Source organism: Pipistrellus kuhlii, unplaced genomic scaffold, assembly GCF_014108245.1.
Source record: "Pipistrellus kuhlii isolate mPipKuh1 unplaced genomic scaffold, mPipKuh1.p scaffold_m20_p_3, whole genome shotgun sequence".
In the NCBI taxonomy this organism is placed as follows: domain Eukaryota; kingdom Metazoa; phylum Chordata; class Mammalia; order Chiroptera; family Vespertilionidae; genus Pipistrellus; species Pipistrellus kuhlii.
In genome coordinates this window covers 131,566,330-131,589,601 of record NW_023425529.1, presented here as the reverse complement: position 1 = coordinate 131,589,601, position 23,272 = coordinate 131,566,330, and the positions used below count along the sequence as shown (strand labels likewise).

At 39.0% G+C, this 23,272-nt stretch overlaps 1 protein-coding gene across 11 annotated transcripts in view; it reads left to right on the top strand.

Annotated features, from left to right (window-relative positions):
* Positions 1-23,272, top strand: part of KLF12 (Kruppel like factor 12) — a 408,906-nt gene that overhangs the window by 329,509 nt on the left and 56,125 nt on the right. For all 11 annotated transcript variants that reach the window (XM_045588701.1, XM_036455691.2, XM_045588699.1 and 8 more), the window contains one exon: positions 12,741-12,803. In XM_045588701.1, coding sequence (XP_045444657.1) covers positions 12,741-12,803 — 63 coding nt within the window. The remainder of the gene's footprint in view (positions 1-12,740; positions 12,804-23,272) is intronic.

Here is a 23,272-nt window from a genome sequence, read left to right as displayed (position 1 = left end):
AATGTGCAGTTTGTAGGCCTATTCTTTGTGTTGCTTAATAGATGTGTGGATTTTTATTCTCTTTATTCCTAGGTTGATTCTTCTTATTTTTGCAAACATCACTGGGATTCTGAAGAGTCTTGCTTTCTTTTTTTTTCAAAGCAAAAATAATGCTAAATAATAAGGCTGCTTTTGTAGATAATTTCCAGACCCAGCCTATTTTGCATAACATCTGTATTTAATCAGGGACTACAAATTTAAGCAAACTGTTCTAATCATATTTTGTAAATTCAGTTTGTCTTGATTATTTAAAAGAGAGTCATCAAAATTGGTAGATTTAAATATAGGTTAATCCTATTTTATGGCCATTCATCTTTCCACATTTTCTAATAATGATGACGAAGGGGGGAAAATATTTCGAACAACATTTTGCAGAATTTTTTGTAGATGGTTTAATTTTATAGACTTAAAAAATCGTAATCTCGCTTGTTGACAATGGCGTTATTCTTGTGTTTGGCCAGACCACGTAGGGAATAGGAAAGTCCAACATAAAATTATTTGTATACTACTATATTGTGTGGGTTTTTTCCAAACACGAGCAAATACTCTAACACCAATAGGGAATCCAACAATTCAGATTCAATGCTGACATTAACTACACAGTTAGCACAGATGCCAGAGGTCAAGGGTCCAGCCCCCACTCTTGATGGCACCCATACTAGTACTACCCACACTTCCGTCTGGACAACAATTTGAGAGGGGGTTCCTATAACTTCCTTGCAAATTCAGTAATTCACTAGAATAACTCATGGAACTTAGGACAGTGCTTTACTTATGACTACTAATTTATTGTAAAGGATGCAACTCAGGAACAGCCCAATGGAAGAGCTGCCCAGGGTAAGGTGATGGAGAGGGGAGGGACGGTGCAGAGCTTCCAGGTCCTCTCCAGGTTTGCCGCCCTCCCAACATACGCAGGTGTTCATCAGCTCAGTAGCTCTCTAGATCCTGTCATCCAGGGCATTTTATGGAAGTTTCATTACAAAGGCATGAAGGATGAAAAATCACGGTCCATTGCTGATTAAACTCGATCCTGGCCCCTTCCTCTGCTGCAATGTGGGGCTCCATGTTCAAGCCTTCTAATCACATGCTTGGTTCCCTGGTGGACATTATGGCCTTTACTAAGGGTCACCTCATTAGCATAAACTCAGATGCAGCCAAAGGGGGTTTGCTATGAATTACAAAGGACTCTGCTGTCACTTAGAAAATTCCAGGAGTTGGAGCTCTGTACCAGGAACCTGGGGCAAACACCAAATATGTGTTTTTTATGATACCATATACAAATATATATATATAGAGAGAGAGAGAGACTGATATGTGTGTTATAAGCAATATTTTGATGTACAAATTATAGGATCATGTAAAGATCTTAGATTACTTCAGGAACACTTGTACACAATTCTCAATTGCAAGCAGCATCCTTTGGTGAATATGAAATTAAAAGTGATAACTAGCCCAAGCGGTGGATAGAGCATTGGTCTGCAGACTGAAAGGTCCCAGCTTCGATTCTGGTCAAGGGCATGTACCTTGGTTCCCGGCACATCCCCAGTGGGGGGTGTACAAGAGACAGCTGATCAATGATCCTCTCTCATTGATGTTTCTAATTCTCTATCCCTCTCTCTTCCTCTTTGTAAAAAATCAATAAAATATATATATATATTTTAAAGTGGTAACTAAATTTTGCTATATATCCTTCTACTCTAGTTAATCTCTACTTAACATATTTTTTAAAAGATAGATTTACTTCTTGGTTCACAAAAAAAAAACAACAGAGTGGGACTTTTTTTTTTTTTAAAGTGGGGTGTGGCTGTCAAGACTTGAGTTTCAGCTCAGGTGTGTGACCTTGGACTAGGTATGCAACAGCCTCTCTAAGCTTGCTCTTCTCATTTACAGAATGGGAATGATGATACCTACTTCAGAGACTGTTGTGCGGCTAAGTGAGACTTAGTTTGTCTTGATTGTTTAAACTTAGCCTTAGTAAAACCCTTAGTGCAGTATAAACTTCAGAGTAAGCTCTCACTTTTAAGAAAATATTTGTCCATATGTGTTACTCAGTTTTCCTTTGTCTATAATTTTAGGTCTTCTTTTCAGTTGCATGTTCTATCTAGCATACAGAAATAGAGCTTCCATTTTCTTGAGAGGAAAAAAGAAAAACCAAATGATTTGCTCTGGAATTCCAGCTATTTCTCTTCTTTCATGAAAAATTTCTCAAGCAGATGTTGTTCCCCACCATTCTTTATCCTCACTTTGAAGCACTCACATTCTAAAGCTTTTATGTAGCTTTTCCAACCATCTGTTTTGGTGATGATCACTAATGGACCCATATAATTGTTCTTTCTCTCTTAAAAAATTTGACAGAGAAACTACACTGAATGACCAGATTATTATGATCTCTGAATGCATAAGAATCTGGCTACTCATTGTCTATCTCATATAATAAAAGTATAATATACAAATTGTCCCCTGGACCAGGAGTTCGACCAGCAGGCAGACCAGGCACCTGCCCATGTCCCCTTCCCCTAACCAGGCTGGCTGGACTTCACCCATGCATGAATTCATGCACCGGGCCTCTGACACACACACACACACACACACACACACACACACTGAGTGGCCAGATTATTGTAATATAATAATAATCAGAGATCATAATAATCTGACCACTCGGTGTATATTTACTTCCGATATTATTTTTTGCTGCTAGTTTTCCTCTTCTCTTGCTGACTTTTCCTTTCACATCTTTGATTATTTTCCTCTATCCCCATTGTAAGGTATATCAGGGCCAGCACCCTTGCAACTCCTGTCTTTGTAGTTTTTTATTGAGAAATTTCACCTGGTTTTTCAGCAGCAGCTTTCTCCTTGATGTTTATGAAACTCACATCCATTCCTGAAAGCCTACTCTCATTCCTGAATTGCAACTACTTATTCCCAGCTGCCTAAAATTAAACCATGTTTCCCAACATTCCCCTGGCCTCAGAACTGACTATTCCCTTTACCTTCCTCTATCCAGTGTCAATAGGTTTTACCAATCCTTCTTGTTATCTCATCTGTCCTTTTCTCTCCCTTCCTTTGAAACCTCTTCCATTTAGACTTTGCCACTTTGCATCGAAAGCACTGCAGTATCATCAGGATTATCTTTTCCTTCCATTCTGCCCACCACTGTCAGATGAATTCTTATGTGATAACAATACTGCTCTGCAATGAACTCTTCCGGCAACCTTGCACTTTCCTGAGAGAAAAATCCCAAAACATGGGTCACCTGTCATCAAAGGCATTCCACTGTCAGGGCTGCATTGTCTTTTGTGGACTCCTCCTTCAGCCAAGTCTGCCACATGTTCTACTCATTTCTCCCACATCTTCCTGTTTGCTCATAATTGTGTCCTCACCTGCACACCTGCACATTTGGCTGTTTCCCCTGTGTCCTAAGAGACCCAACCCAAACCTCATCCATTATCTTGAAGTGATTTTTGTCTCCTCTGACCTCTTGGAGTAGTGAGTGTTTCTATTTTTCTATTATTTACTGTATTGTGACAACTATTTAGAGAACTGAGACTCTTAACCTTGTATTGTTGTTATACAACCTTGATATTACATAAATTGGATGTGCCTTGAACATAGTAGCACTTAATGCATCTTAATCAATTGTTTTTAGTTATCTTTTTTTTTCCAATCATACTAATGATCAGAGCTTAATAAGCAGCCAGAATATTAGTATAGTTTTCAGTATTAAATTCAGAAATAATCAAAAAATCAAAACCAGCTGGATTTGCCTGTTTTGTTAGTGTCATAAGCAATGCGTGTTTCCACAGGATAAGCTCTGTAACCTCTTGGGCCAATGATATAGAAGCAGAGGAAAGGGCAGACTGGTGACTGACAGTGGTGCAGAGAAGGGAATAGTGAATGTGAGCATAGCTAGTGTAAATGATGTGGATCAGTGGTGGAGGGTGCATTTTGGAAGTGCTTATATGGTGAGTGCATTGCTATTCATCCAATCTGTTGGTAAGTTGGTGTGTGATACTTCATATACTCCTTGCTGATCTCCAGAAATGTCTTTAATTCTGTGCATGCTGATTGATGTGTTTGGCAGTTCTTGGTCTCAGGAGTTGGTCAGTTTCGGAAATAAAGTTTCTCTGCATAAGCTAGTAAGTCAGTTCCTGGCTCCTTGGCCTTAAAGTTCTCCAAGCTTCTTGTCCTCCAGTTTGGGCAATGAGAGGACAGCCTCTGTGGCCTACTGATCAGATTGTCTGGAATTCAGTACTGAATCCATCTCTTAGATGACTTCCCTTTGATTTAAAGGGTGTCTTCCAAGAGATAAATCAGAGTTCTCTATCACACACACACACACACACACACACAATACATAAATTCATTTCCTTTAAACACATTATTTAAAACTAGAGGTCTGATGCATGAAATTTGTGCACTGGGGGTGCGGGGGAGGGGGGCGAGGAGGGGAAGAGGGCATGGGGAGGGTCATCCTCGGCCCGCCCTACACCCTCTCGCAATCCAGACCCCTTGCTCCTAATCACTGCCTGCTTGCTCCTTATCACCCACCTGCTCACTCCTTACTGCCACTTACAGTCTGAACTTCTTGCTCCTTACTACTTGACTTGCTGCTCCTTAGCACTACCGCAGAGACGGGAGAGGCTCACCAGCCATGAGCCCAGCTTCTGTCTGAGCAGCGCTCCCATTGTGGGAGCATACTGACCCACCAGTGGGCAGCTCCTATATTGACCGTCTGCCCCTGGTGGTCAGTGTGTGTCATAGCAACTGGTCATTCCTGTTATTCCATCATAACAGTCACTTAGGATTTTATATATATACTAGAGGCCTGGTGCACAGATTCATACACTGGTAGGGTCTCTCAGCCTGGCCAGTGGGATCAGGCTGAAACTGGCTTTCCGTCATCCCTTGAGAAGTCCCTGATTGCGAGAGGGTGCAGGCCATGCTGAGGGACTCCACCAGTGCACGATTGGGCCTGGGGGGAATGCAGGAGGTTGGCCAGCTGGGGAGGGACCATGGGAAGGCTCCAGGGCGTGTCCAGCCCATCTCTCTCAGTTCCAATCAGCCGGACCCCAGCATCAAGCTAACCTACCGGTAGGAATATCTTCTCCCTGATGGTCAGTGCACATCATGGCAACTAGTTGACCAGTCAACTGTCTTCTCCCTCATGGTCACTGCAAGTCATAGCAAGAGGTTGAGCTGTTTTAGTATATCATTAGCATATTATGCTTTAATTGGTTGACCGGATAACCAGACACTTAGCATATTAGGCTTTTATTATATTATATAGGATAGATAATTAAAGATAATGTTTACATATAATTACCAGGTTGGGATTTTTCTAGCATTTGAAATTTTATTGTAAGTGAAATACAAGCTATAGTTTCTCCTTAAATATGGCTTATCATCTTGAAGTCTAGTTTTGTCATTTTCATTAGGCTGTGAACCAAATGGTGAAAAATTTTGTCTACTCAAAAGAAAAATGGTACAGCTTAGTGAGCTAAAACACCTTGAGAGAATACTATATTCTAATAGATCCATTTTCAGCTGACAAAATGCCCATATTACATACTTGAATGTTGCCTCTTTTTTTTTAGCCTAAATGAGGCATCTCAAAATTAATGCAACCAAAGGCAATAAAAGCATTTAAAGTACCGGTAATTTTTCAACAACTTACATTCTTTCTCAACAGAGCACACTGAATAAAAGGCATTACCAGTGTGACTAGTAAAATAACTACCAGTCAGAATGTCTGTCAGTTCATGAAATTCCTCCAACTCCATCCACATTAATGACTAAATCATAGTACTTTTCAGTTCACATAATAAAGGACAGGGACTTTATTGTACCATACACTAAACACTGCAAAATAATCTGTCAGACTTATAAACATGCAAAATGAAGTGGAAAATTGAAGCAATTATGAGGGTGTCTCAGATGAAAGGAGGAATTTGGGATCTATATTATCTGGATAAATGTTAGGTTCCACAAATTGTTGCTCTGTAGACATGAGCATTATTAACCTTTTAAAATACCTTCATCTTCTTTTATTTTACTTATTTCTTCCTACTACTTTTCAACATACCAAACACATTAATAAGTCTGTACCTAGTGCATTAAAATGCCATGTTGGTGAAAGTAGTATAATTGATGAGTTTATTTACTTAAAAAAATGAGTGAGTGAGAGAGAGTGTACACACACATAGATGTACTCTATATTTATGAACATATATAGAGTAGAAACTATGTCACTAAACAAAACAGGAAAAAGTCATTTTTAGAAAATCTATATTGCTTATATTCTTATCCCAGCAAAAGAATAGCACTTTAAGATATTTTACTTTAAACTAATTTTAGGATTTTAAAGTTGCAGAAATACCATAGTATAATTATTCAAACCAAGAAATTGTCATTGGTTCATCATTATTAACTAAATAAACTACAGGCCTCATTTACATTTCACTAGGCTCTCCATAATGGCTACTAATTTTCCACACCTTCCTCCAAAGGTAAGGAAGTGATTGACATTCTGCTTTGGCCCCTGGCCTCTAATGGGTCCTTTGTGCCCATGGTGTAGGGTGTAGGCTGATGTGGATCCAACACTTTTCTTGGACAACATCTGGGCTACATCACTTCTCACTTCCTCTTATACTTTGTGCTTTATCTTTAGTATATATTAAATATATGAATATATGTGTCACATTGTTATATTTCCTTACTTATTTTTCCAGATTATTACATTATAAGTTCTCATCATCTCCTTTTACTAGTGGAGCAATAAGTTATGTGTGCCTACTTTGTACCATATGTAGGGTCCAATACTGGGCAAGTTGTGGAGAGTTAAAGAGGAATAGTTCCTGCTTCTCATTGAATTATCATGGCTCTATATAACTGCATGCTTATTTTTACTGGGTCAAGTGTAATGTATATATGTATATGTATATATTATAATAAAAATATTCAGGTTCATCTAAATAACCATGAGTTGTATTCAGTACAACTATGTATGAAAAAGAAGCAATACCAACAATTACTTTAAAATTGTCTTTCATGTGATAATGCATAGGTAAATGCTGGTATTTAAAAATAATTGTGGAATTATTTCTAGATTAATATTTTACAAATGTAGTAAACTGAGTTCTTATAGTATGTATTATGTACAATAATTGAAAAAATATGGATGAAAGTATGGGCTAAGAAAAAAACAAAAAAAATGAACTTAAGAATAGAAAATATTTGTACATAATGATTTCTCATGATCTTGATAATGAAAATCTCTAATCTTATTAAATGAGTAATTCACTACAATAAATATTTTATTGGTGTATGAAATAATAATTTATTCTGATTTTCCTCAGTATTAAGCAGTCTATCTAATATATGGAGTGTAAGAGCAGGAAAGGGCTCAAATATTATTCCAAGGTTGCAGTTGGGTGAAGGATGCTACCAATTTTTGAAACTGAGAAGATATAGAAAGGAACATCTTTTAAAAATATATATTTTGTATTGATTTCAGAGGGGAAGGGAGAGGGAGAGAGAGATAGAAATATCAAAGATGAGAGAGAATCATTGATCGGCTGCCTCCTGGGGACTGAGCCTTGACCAAAATTGAACCTTCACTCTGCAGGCCAATGCTCTATCCACTGAACCAAACCTCTAGGGTGAAAGGAAGGAACCCCTTTAAGTTAGGATTGAAAAATCTGCGTCTGGTATTCAGAGAAGATATAGGCATTCAAGTTCTGATTTTACTGTTCACTAGCTGTGTGACCATAGCAAGTTATCTAACTCTTGTAAACCTATTTTCTCAAACCTAAAATGTGGGTAATAAGGATATGAGCATAAAATAAGTTAATGTTCCTAAGTCCTAAGCATGGTGTCTGGCCTATAGTAAGGTCTTAGTAAATGCAAGTGATTTTGTATTGCTGTGATTATTAACTTGTTCTTGAATGGGACATAACTGAAAATAGGTCTTCTGATAAACAACAGAAAAATGAGGTACCATAGGGTAAACCATATCTTATAAATCACATTATTTGGTTCATATTACTCTATATGTGTTCATTTCTCTTTGTTACCTCATCTTTAGGGAAGTCATAAAAGCACAATAGGCTCAATAGAGCACAGTATTGTCTTAGTCACTGGAATGAGCTGGATAGTCAGTTTCCATGTTCCCATCCCTTCCCATATAATCAGCTCTGCTAGTGATAACAGTTAACTTCTTCCTGGGTACCAACCACTATTCTGAATACTTTACAGCTATGAATTCATTTAAACCCCCAGCCCTAGAAGGTGGTTATCAGTGTTGCCTCCATTTGTACAGGTGACAAAACTGAAGCACAGAGAGGTTCAGTACTTGCCCGAGGATGACCCTGTTGATCAGTGGTGGAGCTGGAATTCCATCGCAGGCAGCCTGGTTACTCGGTGTGTGTCTCCCGTTTCATCCTAATTTCATTGGAGGTTACACGATTGAATGTAAATGGCCCCATTTAAGTCAGCCCTGCTTTTCAGCGATGGGGATAGTAAAAAGGTGGCATCGGTTCCCTCCCCCAGCAGTTCCTCAGTGATCGGTGATTTGTGTTGGGTGTCCGGTTTTCACATCCTACTTCCAACCACCAGCCACTCCGTTGCTTCGTGAAAAATTTGAAAAACAGAGTGATCCTATTCTCTTAACTACAAATATTAGTCATTAAAATACAAACCTTAACAGTTAGGTCCTTTGGTGCTTATGCCCAGAGAAGGAAGAGTCATTTCTGTATTGAGATGTCTAAGAAGTCCCCCCATGCTTAGCAGGAAAACGAAGCCCAGCATGGGCAAAATGCTATCTGCCTCAGACCCTGAGTGAGTGTGTATAAATAGAACAGTTGGTGTGCATGGCCTGAATGGTACAGCTTCCCCTTTTCTATGCAGTGTAAATCACCAATGTGAGCATTTCCATCTGACACAAACTGTCGGTCGCAGAAGAGCACATTGTAGGATTCAATACATGTTACACAACAACTAAGACTGCCCTTTTCTTCAGCATGGTGATTTTTTTTTTTTTTCTTTCCATATCCAGCAGTTAGTACTGAGGCCTGAAACCCTTAGTTACAGAACAAAGTGGCTTAGCAGTAATCAAGCCTGTGTGAGGCTAAGGGAAGAATAATGAATGTTCCCTGCAAGCTTCCTGCCTAGATGCAGGTGCAGGAATCAGGGGGTCATGAATAATGCATGGCATGCAGATGAGGTGGTAGTTTCTCCTACTGGGGTTTTGACTTTGCTACCTGCCTGGCTGCTACATGTGGAAAGATGGCAGGCCATGGCAAAAGTGCTGCAACAAAGACTTGAAAGACCGAGCTCACAAAAAACAATGCCCAGCCTTTTGAAGAAACAAAATTTGAGAGAGAGCTGAAATGTAAACATTTATGGTATACTTTATTAGCTGAAATAAGCTCCAGGTTATCCATTTACTAATTTGGGGCTGGGGGAAAAAATGTCTTGTTTTACCATTTTAACTGAAGAAATGCTATCATTTTAGGAATTCTTTGAAGACTGTCAAACAGTTACAGAAATCACCTGCTTATAGTATTTGCTCCATGGATGGGTCAATGAAGTGTTACTGCAAGATACAAATACCTAGAGAACATTCTAATTAAAGGTTAAACAGGCCTGTTTTTCTCTGCTGATATATGCAATGAGAACCATCAATAAGAGCATTTATTTACTAGTAAACTTCAACAGGCAGAATGATCATGATGAATAGAAATACCAGGGTTAAGGAGGAAGCAATAAAAGAGGTTAACATTTAAAGGCTATAGAGTGAATTAAATAACTGCATTTGGGCTATTACTTTCTAAAGCTTTATTTGGGCAGCATAACTCTGACACCCCAGTGGGGATATAGAGAAAGTTCAAGAGGATTTCCGGCGTTTCCCCTTAGGACAGGGCCTTTAACTGGGGAGACATTTTTTTGGCTCAGAGTTTCATTATGATGACTGTATTTTCAAGCAGACAAACTGAAATAAAAAAGAAGAAAAAAAGAGAGTTTTGTTACCTTTCCTATACTTCCTGCACATTTTTACGGCATGTTTTTTTTCCTCTCTCCTCAACTTGGGATGCTGGACTAGGATCAGGCTTTCATTTCTAGCCCAGTCTGTCATTTCCGCTAGGCCCCAGGTTGGCCCAGTGCCAAGACCAACAGGTGATCCTTGTAGCTGCAAAACAGCAGGAAGCGGGCCTTGCTTGAATGAGACAGTTCACCAGAGGGGCTGTCTGGCCTCTCTCCATCTTTCTGCATAATTAACATCCCCTCCCCCATGCAGAGCAGAAAATCTGTGCTGAGCAGCTCAGCTGCAGCAGCCATTGAGAAGTGCTGTGAGGAAAAGAATGTTAATAAGGGATGTTGGAAGAAATAAGCCTTCCGGGTGCAAAGTGCAGTCTGGCTCTGGCTTTACTGAAAGACTGCAAGTTGGCCCTTCTGAGTGGCTAGCACTGTATTATGTATTTTGAAATGATTTCCACTTGCTGAACACTCATGGAAAACGGGATTCTAAGGAACCTGGGAGCTTTTGGTTCTAACCGGACTTAAACGGGAATTTAAAATCCCTGTTTTCTTTCTTGTCTTGTAAATAAAGAGTAATGTCTGAGACATAAAGAGTCAAGATAAGACAAGCTAAATCCTAGTAATGTTAGAACAGAGCAGGAAGTTGGCCAGGAGGAAGCAGGAAGTAGAGCATAGGGTGTTGCCAGTGAGTGAGCCACAGAGAGGGGGAGGGTCAGTGGCTAGCTTGTGATTGAAAGGTGTCAGGACAGGACGTCATGGACATTTAAAAGGTTTGCAGTGGATGACTCCATCCCAGGAAGCTTGTAAACCAGTCTAGTCTTTACTTTGAATTGACTTTCCATTCCTCAAAGCCCAAAGCTGTAGACTGTAGAGCATCACATCTAGAAGGTCTTTTTCTTAGAAATAACTATTGGCCCCTCCTTCCTCCTCCAGATTCTGTTCCTGGATATTTGGATTTAAATTATTGTAGGGGAGGAAAAAAGTTTTTCTTGTATCCACCCAGGTTCAGTGGGGGAGGAGGCTGAAAATTAAATTGACAAAAGACAAATTAGCAAGAGACAAAAAAAACCCAGCAGTTTATATGTATAACATGCAAACATGTAAAAGTACTTAATGATAAGTAACACAAAAGGCGATTAGAATTTGGAGCTATATACCACTAGAGGCCTGGTGTACGAAATTCATGCACAGGAGGCAGGATGTCCCTCAGTTCAGCCTGCACACTCTCCAATCTGGGACCCCTTGAGGGATGTTCTATAGGATCAGGCCTTAAAAGGCCAGTCAGACATCCCTCTCACAATCCAGGACTGCTGGCTCCCAACTGCTCACCTGCCTGCCTTCCTGATTGCCCCTAACTGCTTCTGCCTGACAGCCTGATCACCCCCATACCACTTCCCTGCCATACTGATTGATGCCTAACAGCTCCCCTGTCAGCATGTTTGCCCCTAACTGCCCTCCCCTACAGGCCTGTCTCTCCCCTCCCACCCTCCCACCCCCGCCAACTGCTCTCCCCTGCAGGCCTGGGACTCCCCCTCCCCAACTGCCTTCCCTGCAGGCTTGGTCGCCCCAACTTCCCTCTTCTGCCAGCCTGGTCACCCCTATCTGCCCTCCCTTGCAGGCCTGGTCCCTCCCAACTGCCTTTCCCTGCTGGCCATCTTGTGGTGGCCATCTTGTGTCCACATTGGAGAAGCCATTTTTGACCACATGGGGGCAGCCATCTTGTGTGTTGGAGTGATGGTCAATTTGCAAATTACTCTTTTATTAGGATTTTAACAAAGACTGATCAAGTGTGGAGAAAGGACTAGTCAAAAGAAAGGGGATCTGGGCTTCAATGAGGGATAAATTGTAAGAAGGTGACTAGGAAACAGAAAAAGTAATGGTAAATAAGGGTATTTTTTTAGGCAAACTCATTTCAGTACTGACTCTGGTGATAAAAGTTATATCATGAACTACTCTTCCTGGTGTGGGAGAGAGGGATACCTTCATAAGTGCAAATTTTCTTTCCAAAAGATAAGTTTATGTCCTGCTATTAGGCCTGTAAAAAGAGGATAGAGAGCTCCTCCTATGTCTGCTGTTTCTCAATTACTTTTAGCTGAAAATAATCCTCATGCCAAAGTAGCATATTTTGGAGTGGCATATCCTGATCCCCTCATTATCTTGCTTTTTTTTTTAAGTCTAGAAGTTAACTGAGGAAGTGTACACTTAGAGTGTACACTTAGAGCTTTGGTTTATCTCTTCCTGCCCTCCCTCCTCCCGCCATGTAGGAATAGGTAGCAGAAAAGGCCTATTTCGGGCAGGTCCATACTTTACATTATTTTTACCCACTCCTACAACTCACAAGGTATAGGTAGCCAGCAACTCTTTGTTGAATTGAATGAATGAAATCAACTGATTAAAACTGCTGGTCCTCTTAAAACTGGGGGTCTTCACAGTGAACATATGAGAAACCTTGTCCTATTATAGGTAGTACAGAACGGAAATGAGAGACCCTGCAGGTTTGCAGGCATAGGACCTTACCTGCATCCATTTACTAAGAGGTGATCAAGTCCTTGGGGATTCGATCATAAAGTAAATCTAAAATATTATTTATAAACCAGATTCCTTTTTACATGTTCATTTGTAATTGGGAATATGCTTTTTCATTTACTCTCATCTACTTACAGGGTACATCCGTCCCCAGTATCAAGGGTCAGGGGAAGTCGAATGAATAATCAGAAGTTTTCTTGGTGAGTACACAGTCTAAATTATGACAATGTTTAAGTTTTATGGGAAATTGTAATATATCTGTGTTACAACAAAATAATTATTTCTGCTCCTCTGCAGAGCAGCAATTTTCAACAGGTGTGCCTCAAGAATTCTTAAAGCATATAATACCTGACTATTTAGTCAGGGACACTGACCTCTTTTAGATTATGGGGGGAAAAATGACAATGGTTAAAACAACAATAGCCCTCTGGGGTGAATGTATCAAAATTAAACCTACTATTTTTGTGTTTGTGTCAGATCAGCAAAAAATGTAATACATTTTTGGCATGCTGCAGAATTTTAGTAATTAGTTTATGTGTGCCATGAAATGAAAGTTTGAAAGTCCTACAGAGAATGTGTTTCTACTAACTGAATTACATTCTCTCCCTTTTCTTTGGAAAATTCCTTTCCAGCCAAAACTCTTTACTCACTAAAAACTGAACTTAATATTTTTTTTAATAACAGATGTAATATATTTCCCAGGATTGTCAACTGTTAATTTTTTTTAAAAAATCTTCACCCATTTTGGAAAATACTATAAGCTTTTTAAGTGATATTTAGGCAATAATTCAGATTTTTTTTCAGGCACCAACTTCTACTTCTCATGAAGATTTTCATAGTAAAGTAATCTATACTAATAAAAGGGTAATATGTTAATTAGACCGGTCAACTGGACATTTTCCAGATGTCCAACTTGCTTCTAGACAAAGCCACGGTGGTGGGGGCTGAGGCAGAAGCGATTAGGGGCAATCAGGCTGTCAGGGGAGCAAGCAGTTAGTGGGTGATCAGGCCAGTGCAGGGGAGGGTAGTTGGAGGTGATCAGGCCAGCAGGCAGAGGCTGTTTGGGGCAATCAGGCAAGCAATTAGGAACCAGTGGTCCTGGATTGTGAGAGGGATGGCCAACTGCCAGTTTAGGCCTGAATCCTGTAGGATCAGGCCTATACCGGCAGTCAGACATCCCCCAAAGGGGTCCTAGATTGAGAGGGTGCAGGCTGGGCTCAGTGACAACCCCTCCTCCCTGGTGCATGAATTTCATGCACCCGGCCTCTATTCTACATATATATAAAAGCCCAAGTGACTATTACAATCAGATGACCTGACGACTGGCCAATAGCTATGACATGCACTGACCATCAGGGCTGGTCAGGGCATTCCCACAGCCAACCTCCACACGGTTCCTTCCCCGAGCCAGCCAGCCCCCATCAGCCCCAAATCAGCACAGGGACCCCATCTGTGCATGAATTTGTGCACCGAGCCTCTAGTCTATTATATTAATTTTGCTGATTAATATTTAGATGTGTATGTGTTTTTCTGATGGGGATTTAAGTATCCAGGGATTTTATTTTTAAACTAGAGGCCTGGTGCACGAATTCATGCACCAGTGGGGTCCCTCAGCCTGGCCTGTGGGGATCAGGCAGAAACTGGCTCTCCAACATCCCCCGACGGCTCCTGGATTGCAAGAAGGCACAGCCAGGCCAAGGGACCCCACCAGTGCACAAATCCATACACTGGGCATGTAAGAGCTTTGGTTAATCTCTTCCTGCCCTCCACCTTCCTGCTTCCCTCTGAGATTTATCAGTCTGTTCTGTGTTTCTATGCTTATGGTTTTCACTCTTGTGTTGAGTGCTTTCCCCCAGGTGGTCAGTGCATGTCATAGCTACCAGTCTGATGGTTGCTTAGGCTTTTATATATATAGAGAGAAAGATATAGATAGATAGACAGATAGATAGATGATAGATTGATAGATGATAGATAGATAGATAGATAGATAGATAGATAGATAGATAGATTTGGGGAATACAAATATCTTCTTTCACTGACCAGCTTTTGAACAGACATATAGATGGAAATTATCACAAAAGACCTGAAAAGTTAGTTCAACCACAAATTATCTGATTGTAATAGTCACTTGGGCTTTTAGATTCTATAAAAGAGCAATTTAAGATGTTTTATAAATGTTTTATGTGAAACAAAAAAATTAAATAATGTAGGTTTAAAATCCATTATGTTCAAATTAACTACTCCATTGCACAAAATTACTCTTTCTAAACATACTAGTAATGTATCTTCATAAAAGAAGGAAGGAAATAAGGATTGATTGAACTTGAACTGTGTACTGCTTACTTCAGAACTAAGTGAAAATGCACAGGTATCCATTTTTACTTCACTGAATTGTGCTTAGAATGGGATTTTGATTAAAAAATCGTGGCTTTTTTTTTAAGTATGGGAAGATGATTACTGAAGCTTGAGCTTTCAAATTAATTTTATTCCTAAATCAGGATTATTTTTAGACACATAATAATGATTCTTTGAATTTGAATGGTATCTAATCAGCTCACCTCCCTTCCCCCATTAAATCGAATTAACCCTCACAATAGCTTGGTGCTGTTGTTAAATAGCATGCTTTTCTTCTTTTACAGAGAGGGAAAAGGAACACAAATGAAGCAGCTATTTGCTTACACTCTGTCTAAAAGCTGGGGCCTCCTACATGCTTTCTCACCATCACTAAAGCATATTGTCCCCTGCCCAACCTAGGAAGCTGAGGGGAAAATAGCGCTGATGCCCATTATATTAAAGAACAGGGAGAACTGGGGCTTTTCCTGACAGCAGGGAATTGATATTCCTTCTCAGCACATAGCGTATTGCACTAAAGAAACTTTATTACATGTAAAGACTATGAGATGCTCATGTGAGCAATATAAGTTAACAGATAGAGTGCAACAATGTCAGTTATGAGATCTAGTTTCTACAATTTGTTTTACTAATTGTGGGACATTGAGTAAATAAAAAATATTATTTTCTTCACTTTTGCTTCCTGGAGGATTAATGATAACTCATTCCTACATAACTTATAGCACATTATTCAGTAAGTTCAAACTACTACTTTTTTTTTCTGAGAAGTGAGCCATGAAAAACAGAAAAGATTTTTACTATTAGCCTTGGTAAAATTCAACTTTTATTTACTCACCAATTTTATTTACTGTCCCTGGCTGTGTGCAAAGTGCTAGATTAATAAAATAAATAAAACATGGTTTCTGTTCTCAAGGGGCTCACTCAAGGGTCTTGTAGGGTGTGGGTAGGTCATCATATATGTAATATGCAATATTATGTGATGTCATATAGATAATACATATAAAAATGCTCTAAGGAGATATATAATGTGCAGAGGGGAAATATCATCAACTCTAATACTAATTTGAGAGTAGGTACCCTGTTTCCGCCAAAATAAGACAGTGTCTTATATTAATTTTTGCTCCCAAAGATGCGCTAGGTCTTATTTTCAGAGGATGTCTTATTTTTCCATGAAGAAGAATATGGCACACATTTATTGTTAAAGGAAATTTATTACCTGTTTACGGTACGGTAGTTTGGTAGTTGTCAACACAAACCAGACAATCTGTGAATCCTACAGTATCAAGAATTTACTCATCTATACAATAATAATCATGTCATCATCTTCTGGAACATCATCATAACAATCCAATTCCTGAATTTCCTGGTGAATTTCTTGTGACTCCATTTCTTTCAGAATCAGTGGACCAAATCTCTCATGTTTAGCAATAGCATTCTGAGACAGAGCCTAGGGGGGCCTTATTTTCGGGGGATGCCTTATATTTCACTCAGAAGGAAACCTGTAAATAGGTCTTATTTTTGGAGGATGTCTTATTTTCGGGGAAACATGGTAGTGCGAAGGGAGAAAGTATAGAGGAAGGAAGAAGATTATGAGATAACCCACCCTGGAGAAGGTTTTTGAGTCAAGACCCAGAAATAGTAGGAAAAAGCAGAGGGTTGAGATAGTGCCTTCTTTATAAATTGAAAAACACGTATAAGGACCTGGAAACATTTCTGAATGAACTATAGTAGGAGCATTTGGCCATGTGCTTCATTTGGTCATGAGTTAGTTTAAATTCCTATCGTATGCATTACCTTGGATATTCCTTAAGTAAATACTGCGAGGCTGGTACATGGAAATAAATCACCCAGCATCTATTGATACCTCTGGTCAAGTGATAAGCACTTACTGTTTCTTTGTGAAATATTGGCTCTGAGAGTCCAGGAAATTTAAATATGCATGCTTAGCAAAGGAGGTGGAGGAAAAGTGACCTTTGCTCTCCCCCAAATACAAGTAATTTATAGAATTAGATGTGAAGTTCAACACTAGCGTGGCTCAGGATTGAGTGCGCTCTGCAAACACTCTATGTGAGTGATGTGAGGTGCTTTTGTGAAGCCGAGTTAGCAAATGCTTCATTCAGGTTAAAATAATGGTGTTCATCAAACAAGCAATTAAACCGCAGGAAAAGGCTGGAATTTATAAGTTAGGGATAGAAAAGGCATGACAATTGGTAGGTTGTAAATGTCAGTGGCTGTGGTTGAGCTATCAAACCGGTGTTGATCATTGAGTAAAGATGGTTTAAAAGTTTAAGTGGTGTTTTTCTTTGCAAAATGTTAATAAGAGAGGCAGCATCCACTGGCCTCATCCCTGTGGCAGCATTTCCTCTGGAGACGAAGAAATGTGTGGAAAGAATTTCTGTTCAAGGCAGACAAGCCTGCTCGAATGGAAAGAAAATGTAACATGTGCGTATCCAGGGAGAAGATGAAAGCACCAGCATGTAAGGGGTCCTAACAGATGTTAGGATGGAGCCAGGTTGCTGTAACTGCCTGCTAACTCCCAGGGATTGAAGAATGGCAATAAGAACTTCTGTCAGGAAATACTAGCATCCCAGTAAAGAACACGACATCATTGCACCAATACAGGCCATGAAAGACAGCAACCCAGGTCAGACATAAACTCCATCAGAATGGCATATGAATTTCCTTCTTTATTTCATGAGTTATATCTCCCCTCTTTCCTTCACCATTGGCCCTAAGAGTTGATCACACCTTCCTTTGCCCAATAACTATGTAAACTTTTTTTTTTTAGATCATTTGTCACTTTCTCTTGCTTGTGATAATGCCAGGAAAATATTTTGCTCCATTGGAGGCAAATTGGGGGGAATAGGGCGAACATTATTAGAGAGTTGAATGTGCAGATAGACTTTTGTTCTTTACAGGTCTTTTCTGAATGAAGCTATTACATTCTGATATCAAACCCACAGAAAGCAGCTGTTTTCAAGTCATCTTTTCGCTGTTTTATCCTTGAGGATTTAATAGAAACTTGGACCCCATGTTTGGTAGGAGCAATACAGGAAGGGGCTTGGTAGAGAATATGGCTAAATTGAACATAAGTTAATTTAAGGCTTCAAAATTTTCTAGATCAGTGTATCCCAAAGACATCCATATTAGTATGTGCTCGTTTTTAGTCTTTTACCCTTTCTCCTCTCCTGCGCACGTCTCCCTTCTACCCTGCTCCATTTGTAAAGTTTTAAAGGATGGCATGTATTATTTTTGATGATGGTGGTAATGGTAGCTGTGCTGAACACTCAGAACATCCATCTAGAGCACATGTGTCAAACACAAGGCCCGCGGGCCAAATCCATCCCGCCAGGCCTTGCAATGTGGCCCGCACCGCGCTGTCATCACTGCACTCCGCTGCGTTTCCATCACAATGACAGTTTATGACTGTTCAGTAAACCATTCGGCCCGCGATTTAGGCTGGATTTTAGATTTTGGCCCCTTCTCTGATTGAGTTCGACACCCCTAATCTAGAGCAATCATGTAACAGTGGTAGCGGGTGTTACATAATAGCGACTTTATGGGCAATGTATATGATGACATGGAAAATGAAGTATTGTTAATAGGAATTTTCATTAGTAAAGTAGAAGTAATTTTCTCTAACTCATTAGATGCTGCCATTATTAGTCTCAATTATGACTTATTTCTTACCAACATGCCTGCAACGTTATACAGCTGTATACACAAAGCAGCTCCGGTTTTGAATAGAGTAAATAGAATATCTATGCACGTGATGACACAGTCTGGGTGTGAATCACATTTCACATTGGATGTGATAAAGTTCTGTGTCACACATCTGGGCGGAGGGCAGGAAGAACCTTTTCACACTGACATTTTATGGTTGGAGATGGACTGCACAATGAACTTAAATATTTAACGCAGACAGTTGCAAATGTTAGGCATGGCTTCACAGGATCCTTCTGGAAGATATAACTACTAGGAATCTTTGCCATAAAACTATGAACAGTCATTCTTATTTAAATTGTCTCCTTAAAAGAGGAAGGCACTGGAGTCCTTGATATTGGAGACCTCTCAGAAAGCTGGTGCAGAGCTCGCCCTTTAAGTAGGGCGAGCTCTACATTTGAGCATTTCCAAATGTAGTCATTATCAATTTCTGAACTGTGGAAGAGATGTCAGCATCATCGGGTTCAGTTCAACCCACTTTCCAAAACGTAACATGTCCACAGAGGCATAAACCCAGGTCTTTGCACACTGTCCAATCATCTTTCTGCTGCTCAGCAGTTAATACTGTTGGGAAAATGCAGATGAAATAAGATGAATGCTTAATTCATTATGAGCTAAAGCAGAAAGTTTTTGTCTAGAAAACTCCCATGATGTTGATGTGACTGGGGCAGAAAAAGGAGCGGTAGGAGAGGCCTAAGGAAGACATAGCTGCCCACTCCAATATGTGGCAGATACTCCCTGCCAGCATGTTCATCACCCTGGTGTGGGTTCTTGCATGCTCGTTATTTGTAGGTAATACTGATTATGTTATTTTATTAATTACCAGAGCATTCCACTGCTTTGCTTTTTTACTTACAGGGCAAAAATTATAATTTATAAGGACTTTAATATGCAAAGTTTCTAGTTCCCCAAATCCCTAGCCTTCCTGGTTTCTTTAATCCAAATGTGTTGATAAGTAAGTAATAGCAGGTTGCATTTAGATTTCATTTATAGGTGCCATTCATATAATCATGAGCCAGTTTGTAACTTCCCTGTATCCACTGGCTTACAATGAAAAGAAGCACCTCCAGGATGTTGCTATACTTTAAATCCCTCCAAATTCACATCTTTATAATATGTTGCAGCACAGGATCTGCTGTTAAATTATTTTTTAAATAATTCTTTATTTTTGAAAATATTACATATATCCCTCTTCCCCACCCCATTATCTCCCTCCAGCCCCCCACCCCCACCCCCTGCCTTCACCACCCTGTTGTCTGTGTCCATGGGTTATGCATATATGCATACAAGGTCTTTGGTTGATTACCTCCCACCCAGTTACCCTCCCCCGACTTCCTACTGAGATTCTGCACTCTATTCCATGCTTCCCTGTCTTTGAATCCACTCCAGTTATCAGTTTATTTTGTTACTTAGATTCCACATATGAGTGAGATTATGTGATACTTGTCTTTCTATGACTCACTTATTTCACTTAGCATGATACTCTCCAGGTCCCTCCATGCTGTGTCAAAGGATAAGAGAGTCTTCTTTTTTACTGAAGAATAGTATTCCATGGTATAAGTACACCACAGCTTTTTCATCCACTCATCTATTGATGGGCATTTATTGGGCTGTTTTCAGATGGATGGGCACATGTGCTGTTTCCAGATCTTAGCTATGGTGAATTGTGCTGCTGTGAACATAGAGGTGCATACATTCTCTCTTATTGGTGCTTCTAGTTTCTTAAGATTATTCCAAAAGTGGGATCACTGGGTCAAATGGCATTTTCATGTTTAATTTTTTGAGAAAACTCCATACTGTTCTCCACAGTGGCTGCACCAGTCTGCATTCCCACCAGCAGTGTACTAGGTTTTCCTTTCCTCCACATTCTTGCCACACTTGTCATTTGTTGATTTGTTGATGGTAGCCATTCTGACAGGTGTGAGGTGTTACCTCATTGTCGTTTTAATTTGTATCTCTCTGATAATCAGTGACTTTGAGCATTTTTTTGTATATCTCTTGGCCATTTTTATGTCTACTTTGGAGAAGTGTCTAAATCCTTTGCCAACTTTTTAATTGGGTTGTTTGTCTTTCTTCTGTTAAGTTGTATTAGTTCCTTATATATTTTGGATATTAACACTTTATCAGCTGTATCATATTGCCAAATATGTTCTCCCATACACTGGGATCCCTTTTCATTTTGTTGATGGTTTTTTGTGTTGTTGTTTTTGTGTGTGTGTGTGTTTTATGTGAAGAAGCTTTTTATTTTATGTAGTTCCATTTATTTATTTTCTCCTTAGTTTCCTTTGCCCTAGGAAATACACCCATAAACATATTGCTATGAGAGGTGTCTGAGATTTTGCTGCCTATGTTTTCTTCTATGATTTTTATGGTTTTTATCCATTTTGAGTTTATTATTGTACATGGTGTAAATTGGTGGTCTAGTTTCATTTTTTTTTTTTTTGCATGTATCTATTCAAATTTTCCAAACATCATTTATTGAAGAGATTGTTTTGACTTCACTCTATGCTCTTGCCTCCTTTGTAAAATATTGAGTGTAATAGCTTGGTTCAATTTCTAGGTTCTCTGTTCCGTTCCACTGATCTATATGCCTGTTCTTGTATCAGTAACAGGCTGTTTGGTTACAATGGCTTTGTAGTGTAACTTGAAATTTAGTATTGTAATTCCTCTAACTTCATTTTTCTTTCTCAAGATTGCTGCAGCTATTTGGGGTCTTTTTTGATTCCATATAAATTTTTGGAGTATGTGTTCTAGATCTGTAAAGTATTCTGTTGGTATTTTAATAGAGATTGCATTTAATCTGTAGATTTCCTTGGGTAGTATGAACATTTTAATGATGTTGTTTCTACCAATTCATGAACACGGTATATTCTTTTACTTGTTTATATCGTCTTCTATCTTTTTTTTAAGTCCTGTAGTTTTCTGAGTATAGGTCTTTTGTCTCCTTGGTTAAGTTTATTACTAAGCATTTTAATTTTGTTGTTGCAATGGAATTGTTTGTTTAGTTTCTCTTTCATATATAATACAAAGTGTCCCCTCAGAGCTTGACCAGGAGACCATGAGTTTGATTGCTTGTTATGACATTGATGACCACTAGGGGGTGGCGTGGAACAAAGGAAAGCCCCAGCCAGCAGCTGGCAGCTGTAAAGAAGGCCCTGGCTGGCAGTTGGAAAGCCTCAATTGACCCTGATCTCTGGCCAAGACTAGGGACCGTACCTGTGCACAAATTTTGTGCACCGGGTCTCTAGTTGGTGTATAAAAAAAGCCATCAATTTTTGGGTGTTGGTTTTGTATCCTGCTACATTGCTGAATTCATTTAATTACTTCCACCACCTCCTCAAATTTAGTTTGGAAACAATAATGAATATTTTTAAATTGTATACCATCTTTCAGATTGGCCTCCATCAAGATTTTGGTCTAATTTTTGTAAATTCACTCTATTACCCAAAATTTCAGCAAGAAACCTCATGATAAGTGTTTCACATTCCTATGAGTAATAGCTGATTTTTGTGTCTTGTATTGTTTCAGTCAAAGTAGAGGTAATTGGGAGAAAAAAATTAAGGTAAGTTATTTTCTACAATTATTACTCTATGAGCTTTCGTGTAATAAGAACAAGTTGAGCTATAAAGATCACCACTTCTGAGACATTTTTCTATTAAAATTTCATGAGTATTTTGTTCCTACCAACCTACTGCTCAGAACCATTTTAGTGCCTTACTGGAAACCTGATATAAGAACCCATAGGCCATGTCAGTGTACTTGTTGACTCCTGGCATCTTCTCAGAACTGTAATAGGTGTGGTACTATTGTGTAATAAAACATCTCTGTTGATTAACTAATTTTGGCATGACTTAGAGCTATTAGTTCAGTATTCCCAAGGATTGTTTGGACAATCTGAAAATACTTGGAAACTGAACAACATGCTTCTAAATAACGCATACGTCAAAGAACAAATTAAAGTGAAATTTCAAAATACTTTCAGCTAAGTGGAAAATTTGAACACAACTTATTAAAATTTGTAAGAAAATTTATAGCACTGGAGCATATATTAGAAAAGAAAATCAATAATCTAAGTTTCCACTTTAGGGAACCACAAAAAGAGCTGGATTAAATCCAAAGTAAGCAACAGAAGGAGAGAAATAAAATTGACTGTCTGAAGTTCTAGGATTTGTAACATTTTTTAAATATAATTGTTATATTTTTCTAGGTAGGTTTTATACACAGAAGGCTGTTCAAAATGAAACAATCAGGATTGATGACTTACTCTAGGAAAGCTACTTAAATTGTGTATTTTATGAGTTTTAAATTGTGCTGAGTGCATTCATCTCCATCATAATCCTGTCCCTGTTAAACTTGCTCAGAAGTAGAACTTTAAAATAGTGGTTATATTGTAATGAAACATGACCAATGAGGGGACTATGGGGAGTGATCAGTGAATAATGTAGAAAAAATAACTGTGTCCCACTATGAAAAAATAGGTATATATGATAGCATGTCATGTTGTAATTAACATATCAAATTAAAATGAAGAAAGATCTTATTTTATATATATATCCAGAGAAGCTGCATTTTTCCTAGTGTTTTATAGTATCTT